This window comes from Pelodiscus sinensis, chromosome 30 (genome assembly GCF_052426305.1).
Source record: "Pelodiscus sinensis isolate ZL-2025 chromosome 30, ASM5242630v1, whole genome shotgun sequence".
In the NCBI taxonomy this organism is placed as follows: Eukaryota; Metazoa; Chordata; order Testudines; family Trionychidae; genus Pelodiscus; species Pelodiscus sinensis.
Genome location: NC_143081.1, coordinates 16760582 through 16776964, shown reverse-complemented (window position 1 = coordinate 16776964; position 16383 = coordinate 16760582). Strand labels below are relative to the sequence as shown.

Below are 16383 nucleotides of genomic sequence, written 5' to 3'. Positions count from 1 at the left end.
AGGAGCTCAGACACAGCAAATTCAGTGTCCATATCGCTCCCCCTCCAACCAGGAATCTGGTGCAGGAAGGAAGCACAGGAGATAAATGATACCTTGCAGGGTCTGCGGGGAGCACACGTCCCTGGAGACGTCCATTAGCACAGCACGCCAAAGGGATCAATTGCGGGCTCCCACCCTGGGATTTGCTGTGTGCCGCGGTGCCTCTGGGCATTTACTGGTGCCAGAAAGTCGAGCCACAGATGTATTTTCTGAAGCCAACCTCACGGGAGGTGAGGGCAGCGGTCTCATGGTGTTAGAGCGCCGGGCGGACAATGCCCACTGGGTTGGCAGGGGAAACTGAGTCACTCAGCGAAGTGGGGTGCGATGCGGGGGTGGGGCTGGAGCACGAGGCAGCGGCCCTAGCGAGGTCAGAGCTGCAGGCAAAGTGATGATGGTTCGTGAACTGTAGAGTGTCACTGTTTTGCATTGTGTGGGGCGGGTCAGAGAGACGAGCTATCCCCTCTCTCGGCTTCTCCACCTCTCTGCCTGGGAGGAACGCTTCCAAGGGCCCCCCACATGCTACCCCTTCCGTCCGGCAGGCTGTTCCAGTCAGGAGGAGGGGGTGCGGCATTTTCCTCCTCGGGGACAATCCTGTTCATTTCCCTACACATGGGAGGAGGCAGCGTCCATGGTGGGGGAACACGGACCAATACAGACCCTGGCTCTATGATTTGTGTTTCAGGGACTCCTCCTGGGACCCACTGTGCTAAGGGATCAGGGCTCCGCTGTCCCAGCTGGTCTACAATCTCTGGCCTGAAGCCGTCTAAGGCTCAGGTCTGATACATGTCTAAGCAGCTTGAATGCCCAGTTTTCATGGAAATTGCTGAGACAGGGATGCCCACCCGTGACAGTGACAAACTCGAGGTCTCCTCCAGTTCTAGTGTCCTGCAATTCCATGATTAATCATTCGGAAGAAACCTTTCCTGCTTGAAAATGTCAATTGTTGGACAAAAAGGGGAACAATATTTATTTCAGTTTGGAATCCCAATTTTCCAGTCATTTTGCTTTTTCAGAAATTAAAATATTTGTGTTTGAGAGGTTATTTTCGGAGGTTCCCAGCACGTACGGGAGGGACTGCTTTGGAGGAAGGTGCTTGCCAGCCGGAGTCAAGGCATCAGGCGGGGGTGCACACAGACAGTTCTCAAGAAAAGTCGCAATGGGGTGGAGGCCGAGGGGTAAAAGGAAGCAGAGAGCTGGGAACATGTTAAAAGCGCAGCACCGGGGGATGTAGAACTATGGGGTTAGAACGGACCTCAGGGCGTCTAAGGCCATGACCTCCCTGGGTCCTCTGGTCTGTTCTCTGACCATTCTTGGAGTTGGGGAGCTTTTCTGGGGGTCTGCTCTGCTGTAGTTGAACTTATCACCCCTTGTCCTGCCCTCGGCACTGAATGGGAATGACGTTTCGCCATTTTTATGGCAGCCTTTCAAGTATTTGAAGACCGCTGCCATGTCCCCCCTTAATCTCTTCTTCTTGCAACGGTGTTACATTGCTGGCTCGTGTTGAGGGTGTGGTCGACCGCAGCTGTCAGCTCCCAGCCAACCCAATCATCCTCCATTCGGGATATAGGCCTTTTTCATGTCTTTCTTGTGTTTATCTTCCCCAAGTGTAGCACTTTCCATTGTGTTCAATTTCACTGTGTTCTTTCTAACCTTGTTCTCCACTTTACCAAGACCCCTTCGAATTTTAGCTCTACCCTCTAAATCTGCTCTACGTATTGAAATCTATTCCGACATCCAGATCATTAGTACGGACCCAGACCAGACCCCTGGGGAACCCCACATAGAACCTCACATTCCTTCAATAGGGACTCTGTTTGCCGTTGTTTAACCAACTATGTGTCCAGTTCATGGTGGCTCGGTCGAGCCTGTGTTTCTCCAGTTCCGTCGGTTGGAATGGTATCCAAAGCCTTGCTGAGGTCCAGGTATATTATGTCCACAACATCCCCCCTATTCATCTAACCAGTTATCCTGTCCAAGAGGGAAATCAGGCTGGTTTGGCTGTGCTGGCGATCTACTTTTCTCACAAGCTGAACGTTTTAGACGTTGCTCGGCTAGCTTCTCTGGCCACTGAGTCAGGCTGGAGATGGGTGTAAATAGTTTGGACTTGACCTGGGATTAAATTAATTGGGAAGACAGCAAAGATATTTGACTCAAGTCATTACTCTGTTCCACCGCATTTAATCAATGGTCATAGAAATGCTTCCCACCCCTCCTCTCGAGGTCCCTTGTATTTCTACTACTCTGTGATTCTATAATTTGATTGATAGACATGGGGAGAGACAGACAGACTGACTGGCCGTATGTGTCACAGACCAAGAGGCCCATCCCTGCTGCGGCATGTTCTGTGCCCGGTGCAGAGTTTGACGAGCTGACTAGGTCCCCGAGGGGCACTGAAGAGGGTTTAAAAACCTCTGCTCGCTCTGCACCCTGCTCACACCGGTCTGGACACTGCGGAGGGGCCAAGCTACATGCCTCGGAGGAAGGTGAGTTCTAGCTACATTCTGAAAGGGCTTCAAATAATTCTAGCTCCAGGTCTTCTCCTGTGGGATAAAAGGAACGTGCTGGGCAAGCCACATTCTGTTCTTAGTTACAGCGGTGTGAGTCTTGGGTATCTTCATTGACGCTAGTGCAGGCTTTGCTATTGTCCTGAATATTCCTCATTTCCACCTCTGCAGCCCCTCTCTCGGCACTGGACTGGCTTACAATTACTCTGCATTTCTGAACAAGTCTCAACCGGCTCAGAATCGAAACCATCCATTTCTCCGACTTTATTTCCTACTTGTTAGATGTGTTGGGGAGAGGAGGTCAAAACATTTCCATCAAACTTCTTTTCAATGGAAAATTTGCAATTTCTAACCAACCAACCAAGCAAAAACTCCTCCACCAATCATATTCATAGCACATGTTTGCTTTCCACAAAAACAAATTGGATGGGGGTTTTTTAGCCAGAAAACTGAAATTTTTCAGGTTTTTGATTAAAAGTAAAAAAAAAAATTGCTAAAAAGTTAGATGAGAACTAAAAATTCTCTCCAAGATTAAAGAAAACAATGAAAGGCAAAACTTTGACAAAGTCTAATTTGGGATTGATTCTACAGTCCTTAGTGATGCAGAGTTGGGGTAAAGCTCCTAATCCTACTGCTTTAATACAGCATTTGGCTGAACCAAAAAAAACTCAGCCAAAAAAAAAAAAAAAAAAATCAGGTTGGGTCACTGAAATGAAAAACTGGGGAAAAATACTTTCAGCGAACACAACTCTTTTGTTTAACCTAGAAACAAAGTCATTCAGGTTTCTACTTTTTCCAACCCTGTTTCTTCTGATTACATTTAGGCAACTTTAAAAACCGAAACATTTCAAAATGAAAAATTGAAACATTGTGTTTCCGAAATGGCACTTTTTGCCCACTCTCTCTGTCTCCGTCATGGATATCTGTCTGAAACTATTTGCCACATTCTGTTTGAATTGGCAGATCATTTCAGTTGACCCAAAACTGCATTTTTCAGTGGCTAAACTTTTCTCTGAACAGAGCTGCCCAGTGCAACTCACGAGCAGGTGCCACTCAGTGTTGGTGAGGCTGTGACCTGAGGGGTTTGGAAACATTGGTCCAGATCATCATCTGGAGTAAATCAGTCACTCCGCTGACATCACCAGGTGCCTTACGGCTGATGGCTCAAATGGAAATAGAAGCTTGGTCCCTTTTGCTCGAAAGAGGACGACGATTCGGTGGATTCTCCATGATCTGGAATTTTGAAACCAAGACAGGGTGTCTTTCAAATTGATTCGCTCTCCTTCTAGAAGTTACGGACTTGCTGCAGGAATCACTTGGTGTAATTACACAGCCTACTATGCAAAAGGTCAGAGGATCATAATGAATTTTCCTGACAGAGTAACCTGTCCATAGATTTTATTTGCATACAGCTGCTTGGCTTTAGTTTTTGGCCAGCTGCTCTCATGACACACTCCTGCTAGGAGTGGTGCACTGTCCTGTGTAGGGGCATAGAGCCCTCTTAGAGAGAATCATGCGATCTTAGAGAGAATCAATTGCGAGCCCCCTGGCTTTTAGTTCAAGCGCTTGAGGCTCATGCACTAAGCTCCAGAGGTTCCAGGTTCGAGTCCAAATGTCGCCGTTCCACTCTTATCTCAGAGCCATACACATTAGGGAGGGGGAAACTGGTGGTAGGAAATCATCATTAAGTGGTGTGGAGGGTTGCACCAGTAAATCCCAACAGTTTGATTCCTTTCCCGTTTATCCTTTACTGCTGGATTAAATCCCTGTTCAGTCTGAGGGAAGGCACCAGGACCAGCCCTGATGCTGGTCAGAGATGCAGGGGATGAAATTCGAGGCAGGACAATTTCTAGGTTTAATAGTGTTCAGGGTCTTCCGCCTTCACTACGGCTCATTGGGAAGAATAGGAACACAGCCTCATGCCTGTATCTATGCAGTTTTTCCCTCAGGCCCGAGCGTATGGGAGGAATGACCACAGGGAATCACACACCGTGGACCCATTTCATCCTTGTGGGGTTTGCCGACCACCCTGAGCTACGCCGGGTGCTCTTTGTGGTGTTTCTCTCTTGCTATCTCTTCACTCTGACTGGGAACTTCCTCCTCATTCTCCTCACCGTGGCTGACGCAGCCCTCCACACCCCCATGTATTTCTTCCTCAGGAACTTGTCCTTTCTGGAGATCTCCTACACCTCGGTCACCCTGCCCAAAATACTGGCCACCCTCCTCTCAGAGAATAAAGACATCTCCTTCCTCGGCTGCGCCACGCAGATGTATTTCCTCCTCTTCCTCGGCGGGACGGAGTGTTACCTCCTTGCCGCGATGGCCTACGACCGATACGTCGCTATCTGCCACCCGCTCCGTTACCCGCTCCTTATGAACAGGAGGGTCTACACCGGTCTGGCGGCTGCTTCCTGGCTCACCAACCTGCTGGTGTTAATGGGCCATGTTGCGGCCATATTCACCCTACCCTTCTGTGGCTCAAAGGAAATCAACCATTTCTTCTGTGATCTCCCCCCGGTGGTGAAGCTGGCCTGCGGGGACACCCACGGAACCGAAATCGCCATTCTCCTGGTTGCCCTCTTCTTCGTCCTGCTGCCGTTCGCGCTCATCCTCGCGTCCTACACGCGCATCATCGCCACCATCCTGGGGATGCCGTCGGCAGAGGGCCGGCAGAAAACCTTCTCCACCTGCTCCGCACACCTCTTGGGGGTGACGCTGTTCTACGGGGCGGCCTGCGCCATGTACCTGAAACCCAAAGCCAGCCACCTGCCGCACGGCGACAAAGTCTTTGCTCTGCTGTACTCCGTCGTGACGCCCATGCTCAACCCCCTCATCTACAGCCTGCGGAACAAGGAGGTGAAAGAGGCGCTCCGGAGGTTAACTCAGAAAGTGTGCTCGGGCACCCAGGGTTTCTAATGCGTTCGAGCAGCCGTTCCCCCTTCCCAAACGCTGGCAGGCACCGTGCTGGGAGGCAGACCCTGCCCTCAGCTGCAGCCGGGTAGAGCTGGAGTTGCTCCGCTGATGTTAAAGGAGTCGCTCCAGGACAAAGCCCTTCTGGCTCCCTATGGGGGTTCTGTCTGCCCTGCCGGGGGAACTCCACTGAGGAGCGCTGAGACCCTGTAAAGACAGACTGAAACGGGGCTAATCGGACCTGGGAGTCCAACACTCACCTAGAGCTTGGAAAAAATCGGAGTTTGCACGTCTGAAAGGCCAGGGCGAAGTGTAAGGAGTGGCACTGAAGAACCTGTTGTGCTGGAAAATGTCCCACTGAAGCCAAGAGACCATTCACCTGGCCAAACTGGGACATGATCCAAAGACTCCGGGGATCGGAGGGAGGGATGCAGGCTTCCTTTGCCAGCTACCCCCGTCATGGGGGGAGGGGAACAAGCTCAGCAGGCTGCTGCATGTCCTCAGGGCGAGGGGTGGGAGGTGGTAGAACTTGGATCTATTCCCCCTAACTTGCAGGCTACTGCCACGGTGACTGCCCACCACGGGAAGTACGGTGAGCCAGGCACAGACCCCAGTGCAAGGCTTTCCCTCCTCGGAACGCAGAAAAATGCACGAAGAAAACTGGGGCGCTTCAATCCCCAAGCAAGCTGCCCAAAAGGGTATTTTTCCTTGGAAAATAATGTTTAATCCAAACGCATTTCTTTTCTGCCAGAATTTTTCATTGTAAGATGAGCAGCCGCGCAAACTCCCATCACGTCTCCCCGATTTCTCCCTGTGTCTCAGTTGGCGAAAGCTAGAAAACAATCATCAGGACATAACAGCCAGACGGGGTCAGACCAAAGGTCCAGCCAGCCCAGGGTCCTGTCAGCCTGCAGTGGCCAGTGCCAGGTGCTCCAGAGGGAAGGAACAGAACAGCGAACTGTCCACTGACCAGCCATTCCCAGGCTGTGACAAACGCAGGCCAGGGACGCCCGTCCTGGCTAACAGCTGTTAGAGAAGAAACAGGCAACCCAGGAGCGGAGGGGTAAATGGAATGGCTTTACTGCCCACGCACATTTACCTTGGACGTTTAACACAACATCCCAGTGGCAACAAGCTGGCGCCAATTACACCTTGTCTATTTTAGTATGTTAATTTACAGGTTTACTACTAATTTAGTACTGTTAACTTTCATAAAATGAATATTAATAAACACCATGCATATAATTATACCTGCCCCTGATTGCTATTAACAGCATTTTTATTTGGATTAACACTTTCACACTAGAAACTTTTAAAATCAGCAGGTTACAGCGATTACAAGGAATTTAACCCTGAAGATATTTTACAGTGCCAATGAGAAGCAAAAGACAACACAGAAGAGCACTCGCATGCATATCTATTTTTCTAGGCTGCAAAACCTAAGGGAAAGAGCATGTTCAAGGGGTACGCCTGCTGTGGCTGAACTCCATACTACTATCCCAAGCCCCTATTCATTTTACACATTACATGAATCTGTCCTCCATGAATTTATCCAGCTCTTTACTTGAACCCTGTTCAAGTCCTGGCCTTCACAACATCATCTGGCAAGGAGTTCCACAGGTTAGCTGTGACTCCCTTTTGTTTAAAACCTGCTACCTATTAATTTCATTTGTGGAGGGAAGCTTTTCCGAACCCCGATCACTGTTGCCATTTTCTGAATTTTCCAGTGCCAAGATACCTTTCTTGAGACGAGGCAACCACATGTGCACACAGTGTTGTAGGATCCTGTGTTGCCTCCTCTGCATCCATAGAGGGACTATGACATTGTGGAATGGAAGGAGCGGGTGGGAGCCCTCACTAGGCTGCTGGTGGCTGTTTTCCTATAAGTACGTGTGGAGGCCATGGTAGTAACGTGGTGCTCTTACTCCCATTGACCCCAGGGTCTGTTGGGGCTGATGCAAAGCCAGGCTTTGTACAGGAACTTTTACCGTGCTTCAAGGTGTAAGGTAGTTCCCCTCAGAGAAGCCAGAGTGCGCAAAGTCTGAAAAACCCCGTGCAAGCACCATCTAGTGGGAACAATTTTGCTGTCAAAGGGAGCCAGACACCTAGTCTGCTTGGATGCTGTTCTGGTTCAAACAGGAATTGCTTCAGGGATGTTCTGTGGCCTGTGTTATAGGAGGCTGTACGAACACAGTGGTCTCTCCTGACTTTGTAATATAAGGATACCTTTGCAAATCCAAGCATATGGCCAGGTTTATACAGGCGGAGAAAATAGATGCAAGACATGGCAACTCCAGCTGTGTGAATTGCATAACTGGAGTAGACTTATTTTGCCTCCATTTTCTTGCATGGCCCCACAGTGGGAGGTCGATGGGAGATACGCTCCTGTTGACTTCCCTTACATCTCGCAACAGCGAGCAGTACCACAGTCAATGGGGTTTGATTTAGCGGGTCTTTACTCAGCGTTCAATTTAGAAGGTCTTTACTAGACCTGCTGAATCGAACTCCGGAAGATCGATCTCTAGAGCATCGATCCTCTGGTAAGTGGAGACAAGGCCCAGGTGATTTAGATACACAAGCCCCATGAACACATACAAAGCATCTTGGATGCATTGTCAACCAGATTCAAATATCTGATTTCTCTGTGAATTCGACCTGTATCGCACAGCATCATGCTTATTAGGGGTGGTAAGATCTCACTACTGGCTGCAACAGTCGAAACCAGAGGGGTAGAGCAGGACCTCTGTCCACGCGAGCTGGTGCTGAGGCTGGAGGTTTCCAACTTCAGTGTGGATTTGGTTCTCAACTCACTGAGGTTCTCCCAGGAACCCTGCACATGTAGCTAACTTATGAAAACATAGGTTAGGAAGCTATCCAGGAAATATTTGGCCTGTAAAAGGAATTTTTAAATGAGGCAGAGGAGGTCAAAGGGTACATTTTATCGTTTTTATCCCGTGCTTCTCACGGGTTACAAGCTGTGAGCTCTTCACAGTACTGGGCTAGATCAGATCCTGTTCACACTTGATTAGGAGGAAGCCTGTTGCCCTGACTCTTCCCACGCTTACGCCAGTTTGTGCTACATCGCTGGAGTTCCTCCTGGATTACCGTGGTCAAAGAGGAAGCAGAATTTCACCGAGTGAGGTGCATCTACACAGCAGGGCTTAACTCGAAATAAGCTATGTCAATTGTGTAGCTGATTTTGAAATTGGAAGAGTCTTCACAGCACTTGTTTCCAAATAGATGACTCATCCTCCAACTTCCCTTGCTCCTCGTACAATGAGAGTTACTGGAGTTGGAGTAAGAAGTGCTCCAGCTTGACAGCACTTCGACATTATTTCAGAATAACCGTCTGCTGTGTAGACGCGGACTAAGTTGCTTGGAAATAACATTAGCTATTTCGAAATAGTGTTGCTATGTAGACGCACCTGAGTTACTCTGGGCCTAGTTCTTTCTTACCCAGTGCATCGCTTCACACCTGTGCAGCAGTAGAAGGGGCCTTAAAATAGATGTCCCTGGAATTTGCAACCCCTTAAACTGCCAGAGACGTGTAATTGTCACCTTAGCGTACATGGGAATCGGATCGGAAGAGGCCACATTTTGCCATCTGAGATGGAAACTCCGTAGCACAGTGCAAAAGGCAGCCACACTGAACAGCATCCAGCCCTGCAGAGGTGGCCGGGGTCGGTTCGAAAGCTTCTCTCTTGCACTCAGACATTGCTCTAATAAAAGATATGACCTCCCCCACCATGTCTCCCTAACAGCCTGGGACTGACCTGGCTAGCGCATCTGTGCAAAGCTCTCTGCGGACGCGTGTTCAAGGCCAGAATCAGGCTTCCCAGCACTGGGCCTGGCTCTGGTCAAGTCGCTTGTCACTCAAGAGTCAGTGCGCAGATGTCGACGGTGAAGCTGATCGTGGTGTAACATGCAAGGGGCAGGGCGTGGTGCCCTTCATCCCAGGTGGGCAATAAACCAGCAGCTGTTCGTTGAGGCTAGCTCCTCGTGGGCCACCTCCACTATATTTACCTGCACCTCTGCAGGAACAGGCGATTGCAGCTTCCATTGGCTGCGGATCGCCGTTTCCAGCCAATGGGAGCTGTGGGAAGTGATGCGGACCGGGACATGGCTTCCTAAAGCTCCTATTGGCTGGGAGTGGTGATCTGTGGCCAACAGGCGCTGCGGGACTAACCCTGGTAAACCACATCCAGGCCACCGGCTGGGATTTGCCCACTCCCGCCTTCACCTGTGCAAGGTATTTCTTGCACACTCCAGGCCTCACTTGGGGCCCCTAAGATGGAAGGGATAATTGCACTGGGCCACATTCTGCTCTCACCGAGACCGGAGTAAATCCAGACTAGGCCATGAACCACACTGACTCGGGTTCCACACGCGTGTCCCTGAGCCCTGGTCCGCACTCGGAAGGTGAATTAACCCTCCTCAGGGCGAAATAATAAGCGGAGCGTCTACACTACGGAGCCCGTTATTTCAAAATAAGGGGCAGAGTATGTTGAAATCTGCGCGCCTGCTTTTCTCGGAGAATAGCGCTTATTTCCAAAGAGTTACTTTGAAGTGGTGGTAGCGTGGATGCTTCCACTGCTGCTGCTTTGAAATAGTTACTCCCCAGGGTAACGTGAAGTAGTTACTCTCCCACGCTCTCTGGGGCTCTACGTCACGGTCGAGTGTCCACAATAATGGAGCCTGCCTCAGCCTACTGTTGAGGCTCCACGGAGGTGGGAACACGCTATTTCCATTTGGTTATTTTGGGAGTTGGTATTCAGTATTTTGAATTTAGCTATTTTGAAATCATTTCCTAGTGTAGATATGCCCCGAGAGTAGACTCTCTCCACTCTGTCCCGTTTCTATTACCTCATAGTTACCCTAATGTCCATCGGCTTCACTGGCGTTAGTCCTGTTTACACTCCGCTGGGCCGAAGAAAAAGAAACCCTTTAGAACTGAAAATAAAGTAACTCAGTTGGCGCGAGTGGAGTCATTCACGCTGGCATAATTCCATGGTCTTGAAGAGAAGTAACTCGATTTGCACCGGCGTGTAAGTGCATGGAGCGACTCCTGGTTGCCACTGGGGTGAGTAGGGGCAGAATCGGACGCTTTGCCCTGGTCTACTCTAGGGAGTTATTCTGAAATAGCCAGCCCCTTATTTTGAAACAAGCGGAGCGTCCACACGACCAAGCCCGTTCTTTTGAAATAAGGGGCTGGTTATTTCAAAATAAAAACTCTCGCTTTCCATGAGGAATAACGCTACTGTCGAAATAGCGCTAGCGAGGATGCTCCAATGCTGTTATTTCAAAATAACGACTCCCCAGAGTCCTTCAAAGCAGTTCCTCCCCCGTGCTTGCTGGGGCTCTAAGTTGAGGTAGCACGTCCACATTACAGGCGCCTGCCTCGGACTGATTCGAGGCTCCCCAGCAGTGTGGACGTGCTATTTCAAAACAGTTATTTCAAAATCAGATTTGACAGCAGAGTCACTGAGGGCAGAACCAGGCCTTCAGCCGCTCCCAATCAAGCACGTCCACAAGCTTGGAGCAGTTGTGTGCCGGCTGGTCATTTTCCTTAGTGCCTCTTTCACCTGCTGGTTCCTCAGGCTGTAGATGACGGGGTTCAATAGGGCGGGCGCCACCGTGTAGAGCAGCGAGAGCAGTTTATCCATGCCCGGCACGGACCCAGAGTTGGGCACCAAGTACCTGACCATAGCACTGCCGTAGAACAGGGACACCGAGAGGTGGGAGGAACACGTCTGCATGGCTTTCTGCTTCCCGTCCACCGCCGGGATCCCAAGGACGGTGGCGATGATGCGAACGTAGGAGACCAGGAGGAGCGCGAAAGGGAAGACTATGACCAGGACACTCATGAGAATTTTCTCCACCTCATCCGCCAGGGAGCCTGGGGCAGAGCTGCCGCACCAGGACCGGCACCTCGCAGAAGAAGTGGTCGATGGCACAGGAGCTGCAGAAAGGCGCACTGAACACCAGAGCCGTCTGCCCCAGGGACACCGACACGCCGGCCAGCCAGCAGCCCGAGACCAGCAGCCGGCAGACTCCCCGGCTCACATGGGCGGGGTAACGCAGGGGGTTGCAGAAGGCCACGTAGCGCTCGTATGCCATGGCGGCCAGGAGGTAACACCGCGGTGCCGAAGAGGAGGAAGAAGCCCATCTGGATGGCACAGCCAGAGAAGGAGATGCCGTGCTCTCCGCCAGCAGCGTGGGCAGGGTGACGGAGGCGCAGCACATTTCCAGGAAAGCCAAGTTGCGGAGAAATAAGTACGTGGGGGTCAGAGGGCGGGGTCGGCCGCTGTGGCGAGGAGAACCAGGGTGTTGCCCATGAGGATGAGGGAGTAGATGGCGAGGAAGGTGAGGATGAGGAGGGGCTGTGTCTCAGGTCGGGGAGAGAACCCCAGGAGGGTGAATCCCCTTATAGCCATGTCGTTTCCCTGGGTCATTTCCTCTGCCTGCAAGGGGACGAAAGGCAAGTCACCTCCCCAGGGATGTCTGGCATTCACCGGCCAATGGCAGCACAGAGAAAATGGACAGACACATCGTTCATGTCTCCTGGTGCTGGCGGGACCGTTATTCGTGCTATGATGTGGTTAATAGCAGGGCCCCGAGGTTGGGTCTCTGTGACCTGGTGGCCGGAGCTCACGCTGGGGAGACAGGAGACATGACTTCTCGTCCTGTCTCTGCTGGAGTCCCTTCACTTCCCTGTCTCAGGCAGCTGTAAAATGAGGCGAAAAGCCCATTTCCTCAGCCTCTTGCCACTGACTAGCAGCCCTAAGTATGGCTCCAGGCACACAGAACGAGGTGGAAAGGTCTTACAGTCTAAGCAGACAAGGCAAGCAAAGGCTGGGAGAAAGAAAGCGATGTTTAGAGACCTAGTTTCCAAATGAGAAACCAAGTCACAGTGGTTATGACTGGGGTGGTCAAAAGACTTTTTAGAGATTTTAAAATGTATTTAGGAATCTAGAGGGATTTAAAAAAGAACCCAGGAACCAAATACTAGGGAAGTTAGGTGCATAGATGCTTTTTAAAATCCTTGAAGTTCCCTAAATGCCTTTACAAATCTGACCATACATTAAACACCTGATCAACTGTCTCCTTTGAAAATCTCCCATCTCCTGACTGCTAAGCCCCTGCTAGAACAAGCCAATTTTCCATTTGCTTACAAGGAATGGCTGAAAATGGCATTGGAAATTTCTATCTTCATAATTAAATAATATTGTTAAACCCAGTTATTGCAAACTACATGTCTTCTATCTTCATACCCCCCCCCCCCCAATCTCTCTCTCAGCCGAGATAGACGCCCAGTGTCTGGGGGCATTTCTACACTAGCCCCCAATTCGAACTAGGGAGGTTAATGTAGGCATTTGAAGTTGCAAATGAAGCCCGGGATTTAAATATCCTGGGCTTTATTTGCATCTTCCCGTCCGGGCGTCATTTTTAAATCCCCCTAGTCCGAACTAATTGCCCGCGGCTACACAAATTTTCGCAGCATTGTTTTTAACGTCCTATTAAAACGCTCCACCAGCCCATCGGTCTGGGGGTGGTAGACTGATGTCTGCAGTTTTTCCACTCGAAGCAGCTTACATAGCTCCGTCATGACCCGTCCCGATATGTTTGTCCCCTGGTCAGGCAAAGATCTTGACCAGCTCCGCCGCCAGCCCTGGGGCCTTCGTGCTCCTCAGTGGCACGGCTTCGGGGTAGCGGGTTGCATAGTCAATGAGAACAAAGACATACTGGTTGCCCTTCTTGGACTAGGCCAGAGGGCCCACCAGGTCCAACGCCACCCGCTCGAAAGGGGTGTCTACCACAGGCAGCGGTACCAGGGGGGCTCTCGGCACCCCCCGCCCCTGGCCCGCTGGCACTCGGGGCAGGACACAGAAGTCCTTGATCTCCCTGTGAATCCCAGGCCAATAGAAGCGCTGAAGGACCCTCTGGGACGTCTTTTCTACCCCCAGCCCAGGGGTTCGCGTGTGCCAGCTCGAGGACTTGCCACTGGAACCGCACTGGCACTAGCAGCTGCCAGTTTTCACCCCCTTCCCCCGGCCAAGTGACCATACGGTATAGCCGGTCCGCTCTTACCTCGAACCGCGGGCTCTGAGTGTGCGGACGTCCCGAGGGTGTCTCCGCCTGGGCCTGTTCCCACGCGTGGGCCAGCGAGCGGTCCTCCCTCTGCTCCCGCACGAAGTCCTCTCCGTCCTCGACCCTGCCGCCGTGTGCTCTACAGACTCATCGCCACCCCGCAGGTCAGATAAGCCATTTTGTGAGCCTCCAGTGGGGGGCATCTCTTTTTGGGATTTTTTCCTCATCACCTCTTTAGCCTTTTTAAAAAATTTTGCAGTGATCTTGGTCTGGAACTTTTTGGCAGCCACCCGTTTATCCGCCAAATGCTGTCCCCCCTTTTGTTTACATCTTATCTGATGGGAACCCCTGAGGATGACCCCTTTGCCCAGGCCCCTTTCTTTTAGGCCCCCTGAGGATACAGAGTTCACCAGTTTTCTGAATGAAGCATCAAACTCTTCCCCCATACGAGAATATGGGGGAGCTGTGATGAGCTTCTGGTTTTGGGAGAATGGTTTGTCAGTCCTTGGTTTTTTATTCACAACCCCTAGAGCGCGTGCTCCGGGTTTGTGAATGTGTGTGGTTTTGCGCACGTTCAGAACTCCTAGAGCGCGTGCTCCGGGTTTGTGAATGTGTGTGGTTTTGCGCACGTTCAGAACTCCTAGAGCGCGTGCTCTGGGTTTGTGAATGTGTGTGGTTTTGCGCACGTTCAGAACCCCTAGAGCGCCTGCTCCGGGTTTGTGAATGTGGGCGTTTTCACTCTCAGTTCTCAGGGCTTGGTGTGGCGGTGACCGCTGAGGAACTGGAGCTGTGTTTGTGTGGCTGCAACACCTCGGCATTGCAGGAGTTTTCAGTCCTTGGATTTTTATTCACAACCCCTAGAGCGCGTGCTCCGGGTTTGTGAATGTGTGTGGTTTTGCTCACAGTTCTCAGGGCATGGTGTGGCAGTGGCCGCTGAGGAACTGGAGTTGTGTTTGTGTGGCTGCAATGCCGAGGTGTTGCAGGAGTTTTCAGTCCTTGGTTTTTTATTCACAACCCCTAGAGCGCATGCTCCGGGTTTGTGAATGTGTGGGGTTTTGCGCACGTTCAGAACCCCTAGAGCGCGTGCTCCGGGTTTGTGAATGTGGGCGTTTTTGCTCACAGTTCTCAGGGCTTGGTGTGGCAGTGGCCGCTGAGGAACTGGAGTTGTGTGTGTGTGGCTGCAACACCTCGGCATTGCAGGAGTTTTCAGTCCTTGGATATTTATTCACAACCCCTAGAGCGCGTGCTCCGGGTTTGTGAATGTGTGTGGTTTTGCGCACGTTCAGAACCCCTAGAGCGCCTGCTCCGGGTTTGTGAATGTGGGCGTTTTTGCTCACAGTTCTCAGGGCATGGTGTGGCAGTGGCCGCTGAGGAACTGGAGTTGTGTTTGTGTGGCTGCAATGCCGAGGTGTTGCAGGAGTTTTCAGTCCTTGGTTGTTTATTCACAACCCCTAGAGCGCATGCTCCGGGTTTGTGAATGTGTGTGGTTTTGCGCACGTTCAGAACCCCTAGAGCGCCTGCTCCGGGTTTGTGAATGTGGGCGTTTTCACTCACAGTTCTCAGGGCTTGGTGTGGCAGTGGCCGCTGAGGAACTGGAGTTGTGTTTGTGTGGCTGCAACACCTCGGCATTGCAGGAGTTTTCAGTCCTTGGTTGTTTATTCACAACCCCTAGAGCGCGTGCTCCGGGTTTGTGAATGTGTGTGGTTTTGCGCACGTTCAGAACCCCTAGAGCGCGTGCTCCGGGTTTGTGAATGTGGGCGTTTTCACTCACAGTTCTCTCAGGGCATGGTGTGGCGGTGACCGCTGAGGAACTGGAGTTGTGGTTGCATGGTTGTTTCTTACCAGAGTCTTTTGTTTTGTCCTCGGGTTTGACGTATGTGAGGTTCGGACCGCCCGGATGCTTCATCTGCATCTTGTGCTGTTTTGCGTTGTTAAGGGTCTCAAAGCAGACTCCTGGTTCTTTGGCGGTTCTGGAGGAGGTGTCCTTGTAGCTCTGACTACAGTATTGTCAGAAACGTTGTCCATGCCTATGAGGTGGGGGAAAAACATTTTTTTGTAAAAACACACCACACCTGAACTTTACCATCTCTCACCCCCACACCTGTGTATTTACTTAAAACCTCATAGAACCACCAACCCGATAAGCAAAATATATTTACTGGGCTTCATCGATCCATCAGTCACTGATGCTGGTGAATTTTCCTTTTCAGCTGTCTTTTCTTTTGAGCTTGTTTTCCCTCTGGTCTAAGGATCTCTCATGTTTTGACTGTACTGTGGAGAACATAAGAACGGCCGTACTGGGTCAGACCAAGGATCCTTCTAGCCCAGTATCCTGTCTACCGACAGTGGCCAGCACCAGGTGCCCCAGAGAGGGTGGACCGAAGACAATGATCAGCGATTCGTCTCCTGCCATCTCTCTCCAGCCTCTGACAAACAGAGGCCAAGGACACCATTTTATCCCCTGGCTAATAGCCTTTTATGGACCTAACCTCCATGAAATTATCTAGCTTCTCTTTAAACTCTGTTATAGTCCTAGCCTTCACAGCCTCCTCTGGCAAGGAGTTCCACAGGTTGACTACACACTGTGTGAAGAACTTTCTTTTATCAGTTTTAAACCTGCTACCCATTAATTTCATTTGGTGTCCTCTAGTTCTTCTATTTAGGGAACTAATAAATAACTTTTCTTTATCAGCCCTCTCCACACCACTCATGATTTTATAGACCTCTATCATATCCCCCCTCAGCTTCCTCTTTTCTAAACTGAAAAGTCCCAGTTGCTTTAACCTCTCCTCATATGGGACCCGTTCCAAACCCCTAATCATTTTAGCTGCCCTTTTCTGGA

General features: G+C 50.9%; 1 protein-coding gene and 1 pseudogene across 1 annotated transcript; one reads left to right on the top strand and one right to left on the bottom strand.

The window, feature by feature from the left end:
- Positions 1-4486: 4486 nt before the first annotated feature.
- Positions 4487-5459, top strand: LOC149521293 (olfactory receptor 10C1-like). Its single transcript, XM_089774438.1, has one exon. The coding sequence runs from the start codon at positions 4503-4505 to the stop codon at positions 5457-5459; it is 957 nt and encodes a 318-aa protein (XP_089630564.1). The 5' UTR covers positions 4487-4502.
- A 5495-nt stretch (positions 5460-10954) lies between these two features.
- Positions 10955-12128, bottom strand: LOC142825932 (olfactory receptor 10A7-like; annotated as a pseudogene).
- Between the last annotated feature and the right edge of the window lie 4255 nt (positions 12129-16383).

Bases quoted from the DNA above. Each gene is read 5' to 3' on its own strand.
- LOC149521293 (XM_089774438.1), top strand. From the start codon at position 4,503: ATGGGAGGAATGACCACAGGGAATCACACACCGTGGACCCATTTCATC.